This window comes from Hypanus sabinus, chromosome 1 (assembly GCF_030144855.1).
Source record: "Hypanus sabinus isolate sHypSab1 chromosome 1, sHypSab1.hap1, whole genome shotgun sequence".
NCBI classification, from domain to species: Eukaryota; Metazoa; Chordata; class Chondrichthyes; order Myliobatiformes; family Dasyatidae; genus Hypanus; species Hypanus sabinus.
Window position 1 is genome coordinate 136,495,690 of NC_082706.1, and position 22,114 is coordinate 136,517,803.

Consider the following 22,114-nt stretch of genomic DNA (forward strand, 5'->3'; position numbering starts at 1 on the left):
CACAAAACGCCATGAGACGACAGCATTGTATTCAATCAAAGTATCTGTTCCTATAATCAGGTACTTCTTCCTACATTTCATTAACTAGTATGTGTTCTGTGAAATACTGAAGTCATAGAATTGTTTTCTTTCTCTTTTTACTTCATACAACAACATATTCAAAGTTTAAAGTTCAAAATAAATTTAATATCAAAGTACTTTTATATCACCACATACAAACCTGATATTCTGTAAAGACACAAATAAAGGTTCGTTAGCATTTGACCCATAACCTTCTAAATCTTTCCTGTTATGGGTCAGACATGGGCAAATAGTACTAGTTTGGCTAGCTATCTTGGTGGGCATGGGCAGTTGAGCAGAAGGACCTGTTTATATGCCATATGTCTCCATGCCTAATTAAAATTGCATTTGGACAAATATGATCACATTCCAGGTGAGTGGAGATTATATGCAAAGTACAGTAAAACTCAATTAAACTGGTTTATTGAGGATTATGGTAGTGGTGGACTGGCAGATTCTTCCAGTTACCAGATGTTATTTTGATTTATACTTCAATATTCCTTTGAGTTACTGTTTTTTTCTATGCTGTTTCGTACAGTAGCACTAATTTTCCAGTAAGCCCATTAAATTTCAAAGCAGTGTGGAAAACAGAATCAGGCGAGATTAAAGGGGGTGCTGAAACTGAGGCCTTTATAAGTTTAAAGGGAACACAAGAAATGGTGCCCTAAGGAGTTTAAAGAGAGCACAGGAACAAGGGCCCCAGTGAGTGTAAAGAGACCACAGGAACTGGGGCCCCAGTGAGTGTAAAGAGAGCACAGGAACTGGGGCCCCAGTGAGTTTAAAGAGAGCACAGGAACTAGGGCCCCAGTGAGTGTAAAGAGAGCACAGGAACTGGGGCCCCAGTGAGTGTAAAGAGACCACAGGAACTGGGGCCCCAGTGAGTGTAAAGAGAGCACAGGAACTGGGGCCCCAGTGAGTTTAAAGAGAGCACAGGAACTAGGGCCCCAGTGAGTGTAAAGAGAGCACAGGAACTGGGGCCCCAGTGAGTGTAAAGAGAGCACAGGAACTGGGGCCCCAGTGAGTGTAAAGAGAGCACAGGAACTGGGGCCCCAGTGAGTTTAAAGAGAGCACAGGAACTGAGCCCCCAGTGAGTGTAAAGAGACCACAGGAACTGGGGCCCCAGTGAGTGTAAAGAGAGAACAGGAACTGGAGCCCCAGTGAGTGTAAAGAGAGCACAGGAACTGGGGCCCCAGTGAGTGTAAAGAGAGCACAGGATCTGGGGTCCCAGTGATCTTAAAGAGAGCACTGGAACTAGGGCCCCATTGAGTTTAAAGAGGGCACAGGAACTGGGGCCCCAGTGAGAATAAAGAGAGCACAGGAATTGGGGCCCCAGTGAGTGTAAAGAGAGAACAGGAACTGGGGCCCAGTGAGTGTAAAGAGAGCACAGGAACTGGGGCCCCAGTGAGTTTAAAGAGAGCACAGGAACTGAGCCCCCAGTGAGTGTAAAGAGAGAACAGGAACTGGAGCCCCAGTGAGTGTAAAGAGAGCACAGGAACTGGGGCCCCAGTGAGTGTAAAGAGAGCACAGGATCTGGGGTCCCAGTGATCTTAAAGAGAGCACTGGAACTAGGGCCCCATTGAGTTTAAAGAGGGCACAGGAACTGGGGCCCCAGTGAGTGTAAAGAGAGCACAGGACCTAGGGCCCCAGTGAGTGTAAAGACAGCACAGGATCTGGGGTCCCAGTGAGTTTAAAGAGAGCACAGGAACTGGGGCCCCAGTGAATGTAAAGAGAGCACAGGAACTGGGGCCCCAGTGAATGTAAAGAGAGCACAGGAACTGGGGCCCCAGTGAGTGTAAAGAGAGCACAGGAACTGGGGCCCCAGTGAGTGTAAAGAGAGCACAGGAACTGAGCCCCCCGTGAGTGTAAAGAGAGCACAGGAACTGAGCCCCCAGTGAGTGTAAAGAGAGCACAGGAACTGGGGCCCCAGTGAGTGTAAAGAGAGCACAGGAACTGGGGCCCCAGTGAGTGTAAAGAGAGCACAGGAACTGAGCCCTCAGTGAGTGTAAAGAGAGCATAGGAACTGAGCCCCCAGTGAGTGTAAAGAGAGCACAGGAACTGGGGCCCCAGTGAGTGTAAAGAGAGCACAGGACCTAGGGCCCCAGTGAGTGTAAAGAGAGCACAGGAACTGGGGCCCCAGTGAGTGTAAAGAGAGCACAGGAACTGAGCCCCCAGTGAGTGTAAAGAGAGAACAGGAACTGGGGCCCCAGTGAGTGTAAAGAGAGCACAGGAACTGGGGCCCCAGTGAATGTAAAGAGAGAACAGGAACTGGGGCCCCAGTGAATGTAAAGAGAGAACAGGAACTGGGGCCCCAGTGAGTGTAAAGAGAGAACAGGAACTGGGGCCCCAGTGAGTGTAAAGAGAGCACAGGAACTGGGGCCCCAGTGAGTGTAAAGAGAGCACAGGAACTGAGCCCCCAGTGAATGTAAAGAGAGCACAGGAACTGGGGCCCCAGTGAGCCTAAAGAGAGCACAGGAACTGGGGCCCCAGTGAGTGTAAAGAGAGCACAGGACCTAGGGCCCCAGTGAGTGTAAAGACAGCACAGGATCTGGGGTCCCAGTGAGTTTAAAGAGAGCACAGGAACTGGGGCCCCAGTGAGCCTAAAGAGAGCACAGGAACTGGGGCCCCAGTGAGTGTAAAGAGAGCACAGGATCTGGGGTCCCAGTGATCTTAAAGAGAGCACTGGAACTAGGGCCCCATTGAGTTTAAAGAGGGCACAGGAACTGGGGCCCCAGTGAGCTTAAAGAGAGCACAGGAACTGGGGCCCCAGTGAGTTTAAAGAGAGCACAGGAACTAGGGCCCCAGTGAGTGTAAAGAGAGCACAGGAACTGGGGCCCCAGTGAGTGTAAAGAGACCACAGGAACTGGGGCCCCAGTGAGCCTAAAGAGAGCACAGGAACTGGGGCCCCAGTGAGTGTAAAGAGAGCACAGGACCTAGGGCCCCAGTGAGTGTAAAGACAGCACAGGATCTGGGGTCCCAGTGAGTTTAAAGAGAGCACAGGAACTGGGGCCCCAGTGAGCCTAAAGAGAGCACAGGAACTGGGGCCCCAGTGAGTGTAAAGAGAGCACAGGATCTGGGGTCCCAGTGATCTTAAAGAGAGCACTGGAACTAGGGCCCCATTGAGTTTAAAGAGGGCACAGGAACTGGGGCCCCAGTGAGCTTAAAGAGAGCACAGGAACTGGGGCCCCAGTGAGTGTAAAGAGAGCACAGGAACTGGGGCCCCAGTGAGTGTAAAGAGAGCACAGGATCTGGGGTCCCAGTGATCTTAAAGAGAGCACTGGAACTAGGGCCCCATTGAGTTTAAAGAGGGCACAGGAACTGGGTCCCCAGTGAGTGTAAAGAGAGCACAGGACCTAGGGCCCCAGTGAGTGTAAAGACAGCACAGGATCTGGGGTCCCAGTGAGTTTAAAGAGAGCACAGGAACTGGGGCCCCAGTGAGTGTAAAGAGAGCACAGGACCTAGGGCCCCAGTGAGTGTAAAGACAGCACAGGATCTGGGGTCCCAGTGAGTTTAAAGAGAGCACAGGAACTGGGGCCCCAGTGAATGTAAAGAGAGCACAGGAACTGGGGCCCCAGTGAATGTAAAGAGAGCACAGGAACTGGGGCCCCAGTGAGTGTAAAGAGAGCACAGGAACTGGGGCCCCAGTGAGTGTAAAGAGAGCACAGGAACTGAGCCCCCCGTGAGTGTAAAGAGAGCACAGGAACTGAGCCCCCAGTGAGTGTAAAGAGAGCACAGGAACTGGGGCCCCAGTGAGTGTAAAGAGAGCACAGGAACTGAGCCCTCAGTGAGTGTAAAGAGAGCATAGGAACTGAGCCCCCAGTGAGTGTAAAGAGAGCACAGGAACTGGGGCCCCAGTGAGTGTAAAGAGAGCACAGGAACTGGGGCCCCAGTGAGTGTAAAGAGAGCACAGGAACTGAGCCCCCAGTGAGTGTAAAGAGAGAACAGGAACTGGGGCCCCAGTGAGTGTAAAGAGAGCACAGGAACTGGGGCCCCAGTGAATGTAAAGAGAGAACAGGAACTGGGGCCCCAGTGAGTGTAAAGAGAGAACAGGAACTGGGGCCCCAGTGAGTGTAAAGAGAGCACAGGAACTGGGGCCCCAGTGAGTGTAAAGAGAGCACAGGAACTGAGCCCCCAGTGGATGTAAAGAGAGCACAGGAACTGAGCCCCCAGTGAGCGTAAAGAGAGCACAGGAACTGGGGCCCCAGTGAGCCTAAAGAGAGCACAGGAACTGGGGCCCCAGTGAGTGTAAAGAGAGCACAGGACCTAGGGCCCCAGTGAGTGTAAAGACAGCACAGGATCTGGGGTCCCAGTGAGTTTAAAGAGAGCACAGGAACTGGGGCCCCAGTGAGCCTAAAGAGAGCACAGGAACTGGGGCCCCAGTGAGTGTAAAGAGAGCACAGGATCTGGGGTCCCAGTGATCTTAAAGAGAGCACTGGAACTAGGGCCCCATTGAGTTTAAAGAGGGCACAGGAACTGGGGCCCCAGTGAGCTTAAAGAGAGCACAGGAACTGGGGCCCCAGTGAGTTTAAAGAAAGCACAGGAACTGGGATTTCCATCTATTAGAGCGAGTTTTAGGATACAGTTCTTTGTGCTCGAAGGAGCACAACAGAAAGCACCCAGTGAGCCACATGCCTAACAACTGGGACTTCCAAACAAAGGGACAGTATATTATCAGAGTTCTACTGTTAATATAATTTATCAAGTTGGAAGTAGAGGTAATATAATCTGACACCTCTAGCAGGTAAATTAAAATTCCGAATGCATCAGCTGTTGACTGACGGGTAGAAATCTCATCACCACATTAGCAGCCAGAATTTGGAACACAAAAAAAAACCACACTGACGATCTAGTGCTGATCTAGAACACTTCATCGCTGGAGGTGTAATATTTTATAAGGGACCTTAAATTCAGTTCCATATGCTTCCTCTGATGGACACTGAAGACATTATAACACTAAAAGAAAGGTTATGTGGCCGTGACTGATATCTGTCCCTCATTAAACATTTTTTTAAAAATAAAGGGTGGTACCTATATGGAATGAGCTGCCAGGGGAAGTGGTTACAATAACAACTTTTAAAAGGCACTTACAAAGGTATATGGATTGAAAAGGTTTAGCAACATGTGGGTCAAATGCTGGCAAATGGGGCTAGCTTGGATGGGAAAACCTGGTCAGCATGGGCCATGTGGGCCAAAGAGCCTGGTTCCATATTTTATAACTCTATGACTACAACTTTATTACAACAAAAGCATAAATGGCATTGACACATGTAAGAATAAGGCACACTGAATACAAAGATAGACATAAACCAATTGTGCATCCTCTGTGTATTTTTATAAGATATATACTTATTGGCCACTTCATTAGGTATACCTGTACATCTGCTTGTTAATGTGAGGATCTAATTAGCTAATCATATGATTGCAACTCAATGCATAAAAGCATGCAGACATGGTCAAGAGATTCAGTTGCTGTTCAGAGCAAACATCAGATTGGAATAGGGAAGAAATGTGATCTAAGTGACCTTGACTGTGGAATGATTGTTGGTACTGGATGGGATAGTTTAAGTATCTCAGAAATACTGTTCTCCTAGGATTTCACACTCAACAGTCTCTAGAGCTTACAGAGAATGGTGCAAAAAACATCTAGTGAATAGCAGTTCTGTGGGCAAAACTACCTTGTTAATGAGAGAGGTCAGAAGAGAATGGCCAGACTGGTTCAAGCTGACAGGAAGATGATAGTAACTCAAATAACCACGCTCTGCAACAGTGGAGTGCAGAAGAGCATCTCTGAACACACGTCGAACCTGAGGTGGATGGGCTACAGCAGCAGACAATCACAAACATACAAACATGGCCACTTTATTAGGTACCCCCTATACGTAATAAAGTGGCCACTGAGTGTATTTTGAAATTTAAAAATACTTTGGTTGTTATCATATCTTTCATCTTGTGAGTTTGTTGTGCAGAAATGGTAACCTTTCCATATTAAAACAGTATTCCTTGCGTAGTACTACATTGGACACAAAAAGCTTTGTAATACCCAATAATTCTTAAATGTTTGGGTACAGTGGTGGTGCATTAACTTAACTGTTGGACTCATAACCCAAAACCAGGACTATCAATCCTGAAACCGGAGTTCAAGTTCTACCAGGTCAGATGCAGAATTTAAAGCAACAACCTGCGAGAGGAAGTTGAGCAGCAGATATCAAGGGAAAGAAATTGTCGACATTTTCAGCCATGATGCAGGATTTCCTTTCCACCCCACATTAAACCAGTGTCAAATTATCATTTTCTTCTGCTTTATACAGCATGACAAACTGTAAGAATTGTAGGATAATGTACCAAGGGACTAAATATCAAAATCAGAGTACAATGTTCAGCCACTGCAATATAACACACTTACCAGTAGCCACTGGGGGTGAATACCCAGCATTGGTGAGGAGAAGTATTACCTTTGGAAATGTGTTTTACAAATGAAGTTGTTCCCCTGGAGACTCCACTGACAAAAGCTCCTGGACCACGGGTCAATCCCTCATACGGTAGCCGGAAGAAGTCTGCTATCCCATTCCCTATGCTTCGCACCAAATTAGCTGGACTTCCAAGAATTTCCAGAGAGCCAACGACCCAGCCTACCAGGTATACAAATGAAAAGGTGTGTAGGAAATGACTGTGCAAATTAAGATATTAAATTTAAGTAAACAAATATTGTAGTGAACTAAGCATTAGAAATGGCAAATTATCTTGGTGAATGATGTAGTTATACTTACTGGTGGATTAACAGGCCACAAAGTGACACAGTCATGACCATTACTACAGCAAGATGCAACAGACCAGAGAGCAGTACAACACAGGAACATGCCTTTTGGCCCATAGTGTATGTGCTGGCCATGATGCCGTTAAAATTGATTCCATTTGCCTGTACATGATCAATTTCCTCCATTCCATTCATGTTCACATGTCTGAATGCCCCTTAAATGGTATTATCATATCTGCTTCCAACACCATCCCTGGCAGCCTATTCCAGCCACCTACCACAGTCTAAGGGAACTTACCCCACACATCTCCCTTAAATTTCTCCCTCTCTCACCTTAAATTATACACTTTAGCATTTGACATTTCTACTCTGGGAAAAAGACTCTGAGTGTCTACTGTTTCTTTGCATCTCATAATTTTATAAACTATCAGTCTCCTGTCAGCCTCCCAAGTTGCTAACATCTTCTGATATTAATACTTTCTAATCCAGACAACATCCTGCTGAGCTTCTCCACACCCTTTCCAACACTTCCACATCCTTCCTGTAATGGGGTTACTAGAACTGAATACTCTAAATGTGGTTTAACCAAAATTTTGTACAGCCGCAGCATGACTTTCTGACTCTGATACTCATTGCTAAGACTGATGAATGCAAGCACGTCATATGTCTTCATTACCACCTGATCACTTGTGTGCCATTTTCAGGGAGCTAAGAACTGGGCATCCAATTTCAGCAGATTGGATTGGCTCCGCAATCCATTCCATGAGGAAGTATCATTTACCCCAGCAGGCTCAAGGCTCCATTCCCTGGGAGATTTCAGAAGTGATGGTTCCAGCCCTGCATCTTCAAATTCTGAGGCAGGAATGTCAACTGAAGTCAAACCAAAAGCTAGATCCTTTTATAATACCTGTCACTGTGTACTTGATAGTGCAGGGCACAATGTAACAAAAAAGCTGAAGAAGGTGATCTAGCTTTTTAGCCAAGTCCACTGTTCAGTAGGATCAGAGCTAAACAAGACCCATGTTGAGACCCATTCATGGATTCTTCAGTTCCTCCAATGTCCCAACTATTCATTATGGGGTGCACTACTTCTCCTTATTTCTGAACAGTGTTGGTCTTAACAATGTTAATTGAGAAGTTAACAATGAACTTGGAAATCCTGATATTTGCACTACATTTTAATGTAATTTCTGGTAAACAAATTCCCAAGGCAGGCCCAAAGTACAGCAAGTTCCACCATTATATAAATGAAATGATTCTTGTTAATGTTCTGGACTATTTGAGATTACTTGTGAACAGATCCCAACCATATGAACTGGGTCTACTATATAAAAGGTACTGGAACCAATTGTACAACTTCAAATTCTACTCCCATGAGGGAGATTAACTATTCCACCACAGAGATGTATTTTACTCTCCTTCTCATTAATTTTAAACAAGAGCTTGTAACTATTTTTGGGCTTGTGAAAAAGCAAAAGATTATGGAGAATTATTTATGAACCAGAAAATACACATCTTTCACTTTTAATACTGATGTAAATTGGGCAAGATCAGACTAGGTATTTTGGTTGGGAAGTTTAACAACACTTCAGCATAATGGAAATTTAGAATCTCTTCCACAAATGGGAGATGATGCCGGGACAGTTTTAAATCCAATACTGATAACAGTATTGTATGAGTAAGATGGAGTCTGACCTTGCAGGGTGGAAGATCAAAATTCATCTACCTGTTCCTAAATGTGAGGCACAAATCACTGTCCAAAGTCATTTCTCACTTTTCCAGCCCTGGCTTGAGGTGAAAGTCCTTTCCCTGGATAGAAATGTCAAACTTCTTACATTGTTAACCCTCCCCACCACTGAGAATATTCTCAAAAGGTGGTGCTTTAAGATGGTGGAGTCCATCACTAAGGACCCTCACCATCTGAGCCATAACCTCTAATATGACTATTATCAGGAAAGAGGTAGGCGAGCCTGAAGACCTTCACTCAATGTCTGCGGAACAGCTTCTTCCCTCCGCCATCAGATTTTTATATGGTCCATGAACCCACGAACACTACCCTATTAATCCTTTTTTTGCACTATTTATTGATTTTGTAATTTATAATAATTTTTATGTCTTTGCACTGGACTGCTGTCACAAAACAACAAATTTTACATCATGTAAGTCAGGGATAATAAACCTGACTCTTTGTACCGACCTGCTCGAAATAGTGCTCCTGCAGCATAGTGCATGGCGAGTGCATGGATCAGCTGCCTTGGAGTGGTGTAGATTGGCCCTCTCTCAAAGAGTGAGAAGGAAAGAGGAGCATGATCCGAGGCAATGTATAGCTTTATGGAGGCATGGACACTGACGAGCAAGCTCACAGCCTGGATGGTCAATCGTTGAAGTTTGATCGGATTCACTAGAGCATGTGTTGCATTTATTACTTGCTCAGGCACACAGAGGTCAGCTGCTGAAACAGATGATATCCTTCTTTGCTTTTGCTTTATCCCAGTGTCGGGGATATACGTGTTAAACAGAGTTTTTATATAATAAACAAATGTGTCTTCCACATAGAGTCTGGCAGGTTTCAATTCAAAGTTAATTTCATTCATGGTGAATATAAAATTCTGTTCTCTCAGTTGGATGCAAGCTTTTATAAAACACTTGTGCTTGTATTCATCAAGGTCTTTGACTGAAAGTGTTGAATTGAAGCCTGTTCTCCACTGTGGGTTTTCAGATTTCAGCTCCTGGCACAGCAGGGCAGGGAAGTGAAAGCTGGTCCTGTGATAAAGTTGGTTGTCAATCTGCAGGTCCCCAGTGCACACTTCCAGCATGTAGAGCTCTGAAAGGCCATGACTGGGTTCTGGTCGAAATTCCCGTGCCAGAGGCCTCGAGCGGTTCACCAGTGGTGCAAGGTTCAACAAAATGTTGTCCAACGTCAGCCTCAGCAGTTCTGATGATTTACGCTGATACGTTACATCATCATTTATCGTCAGACTTGCCTGAGTAACAAGCACTCGCAGTGCGACAGCCTTTTTTAGCATCCTGTGCAACAAATGTTAAAAATTAATGTACAGTTTAGTAATACAAAAGACAAAAAATACTTTTTTAAGAGCCTTAGAAGATATGAAGCTTGTCATTTAATTTTCCAACATTTAAGGGAATTCTCCTGAGAATGAATGAGAAATGCTAACAGCAATTTTCTCAAACACTGTGCACAAAGCTCTTTGAACTATTTCTCATGAACCCACTAACAAGGATCATACCAGCTATTCATAAAGATTGCCATCTTACTGGAACCTAAACCACTTCTTCCTGGCGGCCACAAAGATATTTTAAACTTTGTTGTACCAGAAAGCCTCAATATGCTTTGTGCTTTCTTTTAAACAGAATGAATTTTTGGGTTGTTTTGGTTTAGCAGTTCCAGGGATGTGATTTACATTTGGAATGAGTTAATTTTTCCTGGAAGTGTCCATGATTTCAAAAACTAAACTGTTTTTTGTTGTAACTTCGTAACATATTAATCTTAAAACTATCCTGATATCTCTTCAGATGGCTTTATCAGCCACTGTTGAATGGAAAGAAAGATGAACATAAGAAAATAAAAGTAGCCGTGGGCCACTTGGCACTTCAAGTTCTCCTAACATTCAATATGATCACAGTAAATGTGAGTAAAAAGGAAGCACAAATGCACTGGATTGTAAGAAGCTTCAGAGAGTTGCGCCAGTTCCATCACAGGCACAACCCTCCACACCATCAAGGATATTTTCCCAAGGTGGCGGCTCAAGAAGGTGACATTCATCACAAAGGACTCACATCATCCAAAACATGCCTTCTTCTCACTACTACCATCAGGGAGGAGATACAGGAAACTGAAGACCCACATTTAACATTTTAGGAAAGCATTTTTCCCTCTGTCACCAGGTTTCTTAATGGTCTATAACACTACCTTGCTATTCCTCTTTTGCACTATCTATATAATCTATCAATTTATTTATTTATTTAGTAACTTACAGTGATTTGTTATGTCTGCTTTGTACTGCTACCACAAAAGAATTAATTTTGCAACTTATGTCGGTGACAATAAACCTGATTCTGATTCTGGCCTCACCATCTCTGTGTCCATTCCCCACAGTCTGCAGTCTCCAGATCTTTCAGGACTCTTCAGATACTTATAATGAGCTAGATTCCACAATTCTCCAGAATGGAGAATTCCAGAGACTCAGCACATTGTGTAAGAAGAATTTTATATTTCCCTCCATTTTATGTTCCCTTATATGACCCCTTGTTTAAGTCTTTCCCATAAATGAAAACGTCTCAACATCTAATCTTGTCATACCTACATTAGGATCTTAGAAATTTCAATAAGATCACAAGAATATATTAACTCTTGGCAGAAACTAGAAACTGTAGACAAGCAAAAACATTTTGATGCCTGGACAGACATACACTTTAATCAAAGGCAGTGCACTTTATTCAAATTCACTCCAGAAGACTAATGGATTTCAAAAATACTTAATTTTAAAAGCAAAACATAATGTTGTATTGCTTTTCTGGCATACACAACTTAGGATAAATTTCTACCCCAGCATATTTACTTAGGAATTTCATGAGAATACAAAGCAGAACTTCTCTTATCATTGTTCATACATGTTGTTTTTGGGATGTGTTCTGCTATGGAGGTACAGTGTGCAATTAGGAAAAGTAAATGGAAAAGAAATCCTTTTGCAAATGGGTTGGAGTACAAAGTAAAATCAAGGTTAAGTTTGTGGAGTTAATTACCCATGAAGACTGGTCATAACAGGGCCAGCTCTACCCTCTGGTGCCATTGTCATGGTTATGGTGATGGAGTCATGAATGATGTCCACATACACACAGCCGTAACCAGGAAGAAACACTACCTAAAAGAGAAAAATGGATGAAAAAATATTGAAAAATAGGTTTATTTATTTTCAAGCTGAATCCCTCCAGCAATCATCGAAATCTGTTTTGCTTGCTGAAGGATTCTTTGTTTAGACATTTGGTGACATTGTCATCGTGACAAAAGCAATGTTTTTCATGAATAGCATCTACAGTATAAAAATAAAAAGGTATCTACAGTGTATAAAAATTTACTTTGATATTAAACCTGCATTGTTTTGGCTAACAACATTACAAATCCCCTTGCTGATTAGCTGAATAAAATGTTAGTCCATTTTGTTCAGGAAACCAGGATTTGAGCAATAATCTCTCAAATGTAGCGTCTCAAGAATACATTGGGGGGGGGGCATCAAAAATATAGGCCTGCAATATCAAAGTATAAGTCTTGCTGTGTTGTGTTATCTACTCCTACTTGATGGAGCACAGTAATAAGGTCTGCCTGAAATATTAGCTGCATCCTCAGTGGGTCAAGCAGCCTCAGTGAGAGAAAAGGAATTAGAAATGTTTCAGTTCAAAACCTTCCATCAGGTCCTTTCCTTCCACAGAATACTTGACCCACTGAAGTCCTCCAGCAGGCTGTTTGCTGTTCTAAACCTAGCATCTACAGGCTCGTGTCTCCAGCTGCTTTCTCTTTCCACAGGTACTGCCTGACCTTCTGAGTGCTTCCATTGTTTTTAGATTTTCTGATATTGCAGCTTTTGATTTCCATTTACTGTTAAATTCACTTCCAGGAAAGAAGTTTCGTGTTCCAATGAAAGGTCTTTGATCTGAAACATTAAGTCTGTTTTCCTTTGCCTAACCTGGTGAGTTTTCTGTTTCTATTATAATGGTTGCACAGCCATCATCAATGCTCACGTGCTAAGTAAGCGCAGTGTGGACAAAAAGCAGTGTCAAAAAGATGAAAAGTTAACTATGTTATCCTTCCTTAATCATTAACCAGTGGTTCTGACTAGAAAGTATTCCAAATGAATGTGTTGGAGGAAGGGTGTGGAGGAGTTGTCTATGGTTGGCCCAGACTGAGATTGATATTGGCAGAAGCTGATTATCACTCATCTCATTTACGAGAGGTGGCAATTTGGACAAGGTGCCAGAGAAGCTTCCTTTAATGGAATGACATCTGTGATAATTCCGGATAAAAGAAGTTAAAAGGATCTTTAGACATACTATTACTCCATCAATTCTAATTAAACAAAATTCAATTCTATCAAGAAAAACAAGGAGATTTTATTAATATAACTTCTTTCCAAAAGACAACACAGACTATCACTTTGATGGATTCTCTCTCTAGATTCCATGTTATTGATGATGTACATGACCTTTTAATTTCTATTCCTGTATTTTTCAGACAAGTGCTCCAGGAACGCCTGCTCTAGACTTCCCTAATCAGATACTCTGATAACCCCACCATTCCAAGATTCTACACCATGGATTTCACTGTCTGACATACAAAGATTTCCCCTTTGCCGGCTCAAGTATTTCAGACGGCAAATGTGCTATCAGGCTGAGTCAAGGCTTAACAGGGAAAAGCTATCAGCATCACCTCATGGCATAAACCTGTCTCAAACAGGGTATACTCCTGGGTTCCAAGAGGCTGTGTTACAAGCTCAAGGCTCTTATTTAAAGATCACAGCTTGGTAAGGAGGCTCCAGTGCACAAGATCTCAAGAGGCTACAGACGGTATTAGCTTCCATCACAGACACAATCCTCCCCTCCATCAATAAAACCTTTAAGGGGAATTGCCTCACAAAAGTAGCATCCATCACTAAGTATTCTTTCCATCCAGGGCATATCCTCTTCTTGTTACCTCCATTCGGGAGGAGGTACGGAAATGTGAAGACTCAAAATCAACATTTTAGGAGCAGCTTCTTTCTCTACACCATCAGATTTCCATTAAGTACATGAATCCTGAACATTACCTCAATATTCCAATTTTTGCAGTATTTATTTTTAAAATTTATAATAATTTTTATATCTTTGCTTTGTACCTTTGAAAGAAAATTAAATTTTAAATTGACTCATATTCTCAAGCTTGACTAGCTAAGTACTGCCCAAGATTTGGGTCATGAAGGTGACAAGATAGGATGCAGAGTCTGTCTTGCTTGTGCTAGCTATTAATAGCTCATGCCAATAATGAGGTATTGCTGACTTTTGTCTGAGAAACAAAGTGACTTATAGCCTGTTTGGCTAAAAGGGGAACTGAATATGGACATGCAGTTCTAATTTTGTCAACCACATGGAAATGATGACACCTAACAAGTGCTTCTTGAATCACTGACCAAGTATGTTTAGCTGTTGGCTATTGCTCAAAATTTACTGTATAAATTTAAGATGTAACCTGACATTGGCAGAATCATAAGACAATAGCTCCCCTTGGTCACGTACACCTTATACCAAGGCCTCTGTCTGTATTTCTGTTTGCTGAAAGGATAAAATCTCTTATAGTAATTTGGCAACAAAATTCTTTTACAATAAAATATGGTAAATCAGGGTAAATTCTTCAATAGTACTGCTGTCACAAAATAACAAAGTTCACCTCATACAAGACAGTGATAATAAACCTAATTCTGATTCTAAAGATGCTCTCATTAAAACTCAAGTTTTGTGTAGCAGTGAAGGATTAATGGGCCACCATGTGTTGACAATCTAGTGCCTGTAAAGGATAAGGAATAATCACTGATGTTCACAACAGTCATTAAATGGGGAACAAATAACAGAAATACTCAGTTACCAACATCACATTTGCGGTTTAAAGAGGTTTGTGTGGTCCTTTTGCGCAAGACATTGATGAGGCCACACATGGAGTACAGCTTTGTTGCCCAATTATATTAAGGACTGTTAAACTGGTTAGAGTGCAGAGAAGGTTTACAAAGATACTGCCAGGACTCAAGGGTTTGATTTATAGAGAGAGGTTGGGCAAGCTAGGACGTTATTCCTTGGGACACTGGAGACTGAGACGTGATCTTATGGAGGTGTATAATAAAATCATTAGGAAAATGGATAGGGTGAACATATACACAGTCTTTTTTCCAGAGAAGGGGAACTAAAAACTACAGGGCTTAACGTTTATCATGAATGCATTGGCCTAGGCAAGGTGAGAGTGTTCTATTGCATTCTGGTGCACTGTTGAGCAGATAAGCTTTTGGAGCTTCTGGAGATGAGTCACTCACCTCAGGTAACTCAGCCTCTGACCTATTCTTACAGCTGAAGCATGTTTGTGGCTGCTCTTCAACATCAAATCACTCAGTAGTCTCAATTCCTCATGAATACCTTTCTCTAAATAGTGGCAAAAATGAGAAATACTTTGCTCCAAGGGAAACCTCGGGCAACAGCACTGCATGAGGAGCAGTTATCAAAAGACATGAGAGAAAAATATAAAAAAAGGTCATGGCTGAGGAGTGGGGAAACTTATGTGAAGCATGATTCTTAAAATCGTTCAGTCAGGATGAAAAATCTGTGTGTGCTGCAGACTCAACATGTCATCAGATAAACTGGAACCCAGTCATGTGAGATATTGCAAGGAATGCTCAGTAATGTCACGGCCAAGAAAGCTTACCATGCCTCTATTTTCTTGGGAGGTTAAAGAAGTTCAGTACAATCCTGTCGACCTTTACCAGTATTTATTGATGCACCATAGAAAACATTCGATGTGAATGCATAAAAGCCTCAGGAAATGCAAATGACCTCAAGAAACAGGAACTAGACTTCTCTCAATTGACCATCTATATTTCTCACTGCCTCAGTAAAGCAACCAGCAAAATCAAAGACCCCACCTATCCCAGACATTTTTTCTTCTCACTTCTCCCATCAGGCAGAAGATACAAAAGCTTGAAAGTACACAGCATCAGACTCTTGGACAGCTTCTATCCCACTGCTATCAGACTCCTGACAGACCACTTGTACAATAAGATGGAGTCTAGGCCTCACAATCTAACATGTAATGATCTTGCACACCTGCACTGCACTCTTGATAGCTCTTACACATTATTCTGCATTGTTAATGTTTACCTTATTCTTGCTCAAAGTACTGTGTAATGATTTGATATGTATAAATAGAATGCAAGACAAGCTTTTCACTGTATCTTGATATATGTGACAATAATAATTATTGCCAATGCTAATAACAATAATTAGATTCCTGATGAAAACACATAGTTTGGGCCCCACAGCCCAGCAAATAAAAACTCAGATGAACACATATTACTGAGAAAACATTCTCACTTGAGTCCCAGGACTATTCAGGTCAATGATGTCACTCCACTCCTCTGGGAGATCTGACGATGACATCATGCTGAGATGGACTCCAGGCAGGCTGTCTTCAGTTTTGCAGTCAGGAAAATTCCATACACGATAGTAAAGTTCATGGTGAATTGAAGATTCAATGGGGATTTTCCGACAGTAAACTGTGCACTTTGGGACACCTAAAATAGGGCATAATTAATCCAGATTAAACAAAAGAAAAACATAGTATTCTAGGCAAGTACACAGGGAAGAAAGAAACTGTGATCACGGAAAGGAGGCTTCTACAGAACATTGACTCCAAAGATCAGATAGGCCAAATTAATTTGAAAAAGTTGCAGAAAATTCTGAAATCTTTACAAATCAAAGTATAACAAAAAGTAAAATGCCTGAAGATTTAAACATTTAAAACATGGAAATATTAAAGTAAACTCAATTCATTTAAAATCACATGGCTAATTCTTTCCCATGTTCCTCATACTGTTCCTTTTCATTAGACAGAAAGGATTTTATGTACTGGCACAGGACCAACAAGATACTAACAACAAGATCTCACTGAGTTTTGCTGAGATGTAAATGCAAATAGGGTAGCCATGATGTAGGGTTGGTCAGCATTTCCTACTAAGTTCTGTCCCACATTCCAAATATTACAAAATTGAGAACAGTCAGAGATTATGGTGAAAATATACATCTCCAGTTCCCTGTGCTCATAATTCAATAACATTCCTTGAACACCAATAAGATTCTACTAATACTGGAAAATTAAATTTGGGTATTGTCTATTTTATATATTAAAAGTAATCAAAGATACTTCTTAGATCAATGGAAGTCAAGAGTTCAGATGTGGTTTAAAATCATCTCACACGTCAATTAATTTACTTCAATTTGCATACTTCCATCAGTTGGTTCTGAAGTAGAGGAGGGAAATACCTTGGCGATCATTTGTGGTGGAAATGTCCTCTTATTCTGAGGCTGAACCTCCTGGTCTGAGATTCTCCTACTACTGGAAACATTATCCATTTTATCCAGGCCATCAGGGAAGGGCAGCTTAATGTTCCAAAGAGAGAAGCTTCAAATATGACTAAAGGTGAATACTAAAGACAATGGGTGGTCATATTGGGAGAAAGTAACAACAGTACATAAGGAGAGGTTATCATGGAGGGATCGTGTAATGAGGCAGAATACTTTGGTGACAAGTGGCAGAGGGTGGTGGGGAAAGGATTTTACACAGTGTGTTGTTTATTTATAGAACTCACTGTGAGAGGAAGCGGTGGAATCAGATACAATCCTACATTTAAGAAACATGTAGACAGATATTTAAATAGGCAAGACAGAGAGTGATACAAAACAATATGGGAAAACGGAATTAATGTAGATAGGCCGAGAGGTCAGCATGAACTCAACTGGCTGAAAGGCTTGCTTCTGTACAGCTCTACGGAATTTATGATTTTATTAGCAGATTATTACATAGAGTTTTACAGCACACAAAAGCTTTTCTATGCCTCATCAATGTTGGTGCACGTGGTCCGTATAAGCTTCGGTCAACTTATTCTTCTGATCCTTCCTACTTATCCTTATTTTGCTTAACTTTGTCATCGCCACTTACTTCAACCATTCCACTTGATAATAGGATGCATGGATTCCCCATTCTCTGAGAAAAGACATTTCTCCTGAATTCCTTACTGGATTTATTACTAACTATCTTATATTTATGGCCTCCGGTTCTCGACACCCCCACAAGCTCTATATTTTTTCTTTTATTGAAGTTGAACTGATTATCTCCAAGAATCAAAGCAAAATGCTTAAACAAACAGTTACCACAGTTCAGTGATATTAAATCAGATTTCTACCTTTGATATTTTCTTTCATCATGATTGCCACAGGACATCTGTTGTGAATGACCATGTGAGGGCTGGGATCCTCACTAACAGTTACATAGTTGACGCCGAGGTACTCCTGATAAGTCATCACTACAGCTCTGAAACAAAGTAAAATGGAACAGGACTTGCAGTTAGCAAGCAGCCTTTACAAGGCGCACAACAAAATAATTCAAATAGTTTAAAACAACAGTTAAAGAATGAAGTGCAAGAGCTATCTGGTGGAGGGAAAGAGGTGGATTACTTGGGGGCAGCATCAAGGAGGAGATGACCAAGCTAAAAATAAACTGCTGGAGGTACTCAGCAATCAAAGAATGTGAGAGTGCGAGTGTGTGTGTGAGTGTGACAGAGATATTTTGGGTTGAGACCCAGTTTCAGAGCCCACGTAAATTTTGGTATCAGGCTAGTTTATTTAAATACATTTTATTTGTCTACCTGCACTTTCTCTGTAACTGCAACAATATTCTGCATTCTGTTTCCTTGTTACTGCCATGTTGTAGTTATGGATGGCACTATCTGTCTGGTTGTACACAATTTATAGCTTTTCACTGTATCTCAGTATGTGTGACCACAATAAATTAATTCATGAAGAGGGAACACGAATGAATCTGCAGATGCTGGAAATAAATAAAAACAAACAAACAAACAAATAAATAAATAAATAGATAAAATGAAGAGGGACGTCCTTTTAGAACCGAGATAAGGAGGAATTTCTTGAGCTAAAAAGTGGTGAATCTGTGGAATTTATTGCCACTGGCAGCTGCGGAGGCCAGGCCTTTGCATGTAGTTAAGGTGGCAGTTGATAGATTCTTGATAAATCAGTTCGTGGAGGGTTACAGACAGAAGGCAACAGAATGGGATTGAGCGAGAAATGGATCAACCATGATCAAATGGTGGAGCAGATCTGATGGGCTGAATGGCCTAATTCTACTCCTATGTCTTTTGATCTTACATTGCAGTTTTATAAAACTCTTGCTAGACTGTATCTGATTATTACATTCAGTTCTGGTCGCCCCTTTATAGAAAGGATGTGGAGGCTTTGGAAAGGGTGCAGAGAGGTTTACCAGGTTGCTGGCCGGATTAGAGACAGGTGCTATAAATGAAGATTGGGCATTTTGGGTTGTTTTTTCTGGGGCAGCAGAGGCTGAGGATATGCCTCTGAAAACTGGCGGAGGACAATAGATCTTAACTTTTTGAGGAAAAAAAACATCTGTTCTCTGTGTTTTATCAGGACATAGCTCAATATGCTGTGTAAAAAGTAAAATGGTTTATTCTGAGCTTTCTCTGGTTGTGCAGGTCGGTAGCGTGCAGCAGGACTCACTAGATGCAAAACCCCAGCTCAAACATTCCCCTTTCCCCTCTTTGCTGTTCCTCAGCAATGCTGCCAATGGACAGGATGAAATCAGTAACTAGCTGTCAGAGGAGTTTGGGATTCACAGCCAGGTCTTTCAAGTCAGTGGAACAGCACCAACAACCTCAGTCACCTCCCATTCTTATGCAGGATTTATGTGTTTCATGATTAAAAAAAAGTATTAAAAATCCTAGCTGCTTCACTCTCCCCAAAAGATCTGAAGGCTTCATTAAAAACAGATGTAAGATAAGAAAATGGATAGATGTGGCATTTGTCTCAATGCCAAATGTGTGATCCAATCTGAAAGGGTTAGCTGAGCAATACCTGATATTATTACAAAATACCACACTGGAGTGAAACAGTTTCTGGGAATCTACTTGACCTGCAGGTGTCCTTGTAGCATTCAATGTAGAAGATGTAATGGTGGGATAGTAACCTGTCCGGTAAAAATGGTCTCCATTATTTCCATGACCAGTTTTAATTGGGAACAGTCCAATTTCAATCTATCTGTCCTTATGCATTATATCATCTACTGGGGAACTCAATAGGTCAAGCAGCATCTATATCGGGGAAATGAATTATCTGTATTTCAGATCAAAACCCTGCATCAGTTCCATTTGCACAGCAACTGCAGTCTTTTGTGTTTATTTTTCTTTATCTTCAAGGTACATTATACAACATGAAGGAAGCCATTCATCCCATCATGCCCATTCCATCTCCTTGGAAGAGCTAAATGGTTAATCAACAGATCTGCACCGAGTAATTCACTCCTTCTCAACTATTTACCCCATATTTTTACTGAATGTACTTCCATTATCCTTTCAGGTGAGCAGCATTGTTGCTGCATCAATAAACTTCACACCACTCCTCCCACTAGCTTCAAAGTTCAAATGTTCAACTAAGCTTATTATCAAAGTACATATATATCCGCTGGCTAGTGGCACAGTGACATCAGCACCGGACTCCGGAGCGAAGGTTCCCGAGTTCGAATCTAGTCAGGCCACTCCCGGACATGCTATCCATCCATGCCAGTTTGAATGTCAAGCTCACAACTCGGACTCATTAAAAAAAAAGAAACTGAGCTGTGAGAAGGATGTGGGGGACCACTCACAGAATCTTTCCTCCAAGACAATCACTTGAAAATAAAAAAAAATGGTCACCGAGGCTCTAGCAGAGAATGGCACACAAAAAAAAACATATATATCATCATACACAACCCACGATTCATTTCCTTTCAGGATCCAAGTAAGTCCAAGAAACACAATAGAATCAATGAAAGACCATATCCAACAGGATAGACAAGCAACCAATGTCCAAAAGAAAGCAAAAATGTGCAAATACAAAGAAATAATAATAGTAAATAGTGTGAACATGAGATGAAGAGTCCTTGAAATTGAGTCCATAGGCTGCTGGAACATTTCAGTGACGGGGCAAGCGACGTTTTCCCACTGGTTCAAGAGCCTGATGGTCGAGGGGGTAATAATTGTTTCTGAACCCGGTGGTGTGAGTCCTAAGCCCTTTGTACTTTCATCCTGATGGCAGCAGTAAAAAGAGTGCATGAGCTAGGCGGTGGAAGACCCTAATGATGGATGTTGCTTTCCTGCAACAGAGTTCCATCTTGAGCTCAGTGGTGGGAATGGCTTTACCCATGATGGACTGACTGGCTGTACCCACCACTTTTTGTAGGATTTTCCATTCCAGGGCATTGGTGTTTCCATACCAGGGCATTGGTGTTTCCATACCAGGCCATGCTGCAATCAGTCGATATACTCTCCACCGCACATCATCAATAAGCTTCAAAGCTTTAGATTCATGCCGAATCTTCACAAACTTCTAAGAAAGCAGCAGCACTGCTGTGCTTTCTTTGTAATTGAGTAAATTGAGCTTCCAATTACTTAATGAGGCATTGAGGCCAAAGACTTAAAGCTTGTTGATTAGATTTCAGGGGATGATAGTATTGAATGCTGAGCTATAGTTGATAAACAGCATCCTTTTGTATGCACCTTTGCTGTCCAGATGTTCCAGGGTTGAGTGAAGAGTCAATGAAATGGCATCTGCTATGGACCCATTGTCGGTAGGCAAATTCAAGCAGAGCCAAGCCACTTCTTAGGCAGGAGTTGCTATAGTTCAGTGCCAACCTCTCAAAACATTTCGTCACTGTGGATGTAAGAGCCACTGGACTTGAGGCAGATTACCACATTCTTCTTATATACAGGAATAATTGAAGCTTCCTTGAAGCAGTTGTGTACTTCAGACTGTTGAAGTGAGAGGTTGAAGAAGTCACTGAACACTCTAGCCAATTGATCAGCACAGGTCTTTAATACTCGACCAGGTACCCCATCTGGGCTGGATGCTTTCCGTAGATTTAGCCTCCTGAAGGATGCTCTCACATCAACTTCAGAGACTGAAATCACAGGATCATCTTGGGCTGTGGGTGTTCATGAAGGATCTTCCACATTTTGTCAGTCAAAGCAAGCATAGGAGGCATTGAGCTCACCTGGAAGCAAATCCTTGTTGTCACCTATGTCGTTTGATTTCATTTTATAAGAGTTGATAGAATTCAAGCCTTGGCACAGCAAGTTGAGCATCCTTCAGTGATTTCAGTTTAGTCTGGAATTGTCACTTCACCTGTGAGATGGCTTTCTCAGGAATGTACCTGGATCTCTTGTATCTTATGTGGTCACCAGACCTGACTGCCTCTGACCTGGCCTGCAGCAGAATGTGGATCTCATGGTTCATCCAGGGCTTCTAGTTGTAAAAGACTGAATGATAATGTGGGGACACACTCATCTATGATGTTTTTTTATAAAATCCATGACAACTGTGGTGTAGTCATTCAGATCTTCTAATGAGTCCTTGAAGATGGCCCAGTCCTTCGAATCAACGCAATCCTGTAGTCACTCCTCTGCCTCCTGTGTCTACCCCTTTGTTGAGCTT

General features: G+C 42.1%; 1 protein-coding gene across 2 annotated transcripts in view; it reads right to left on the reverse strand.

Annotated features, from left to right (window-relative positions):
• Positions 1–22,114, reverse strand: part of LOC132398003 (intermembrane lipid transfer protein VPS13B-like) — a 1,044,617-nt gene that overhangs the window by 17,756 nt on the left and 1,004,747 nt on the right. For both annotated transcript variants that reach the window (XM_059976892.1, XM_059976883.1), the window contains exons 53-57: positions 17,800–17,927; positions 15,932–16,131; positions 11,576–11,694; positions 9,009–9,838; positions 6,510–6,686 (exon numbers count right to left, since the gene is read on the reverse strand). In XM_059976892.1, coding sequence (XP_059832875.1) covers positions 6,510–6,686; positions 9,009–9,838; positions 11,576–11,694; positions 15,932–16,131; positions 17,800–17,927 — 1,454 coding nt within the window. The remainder of the gene's footprint in view (positions 1–6,509; positions 6,687–9,008; positions 9,839–11,575; positions 11,695–15,931; positions 16,132–17,799; positions 17,928–22,114) is intronic.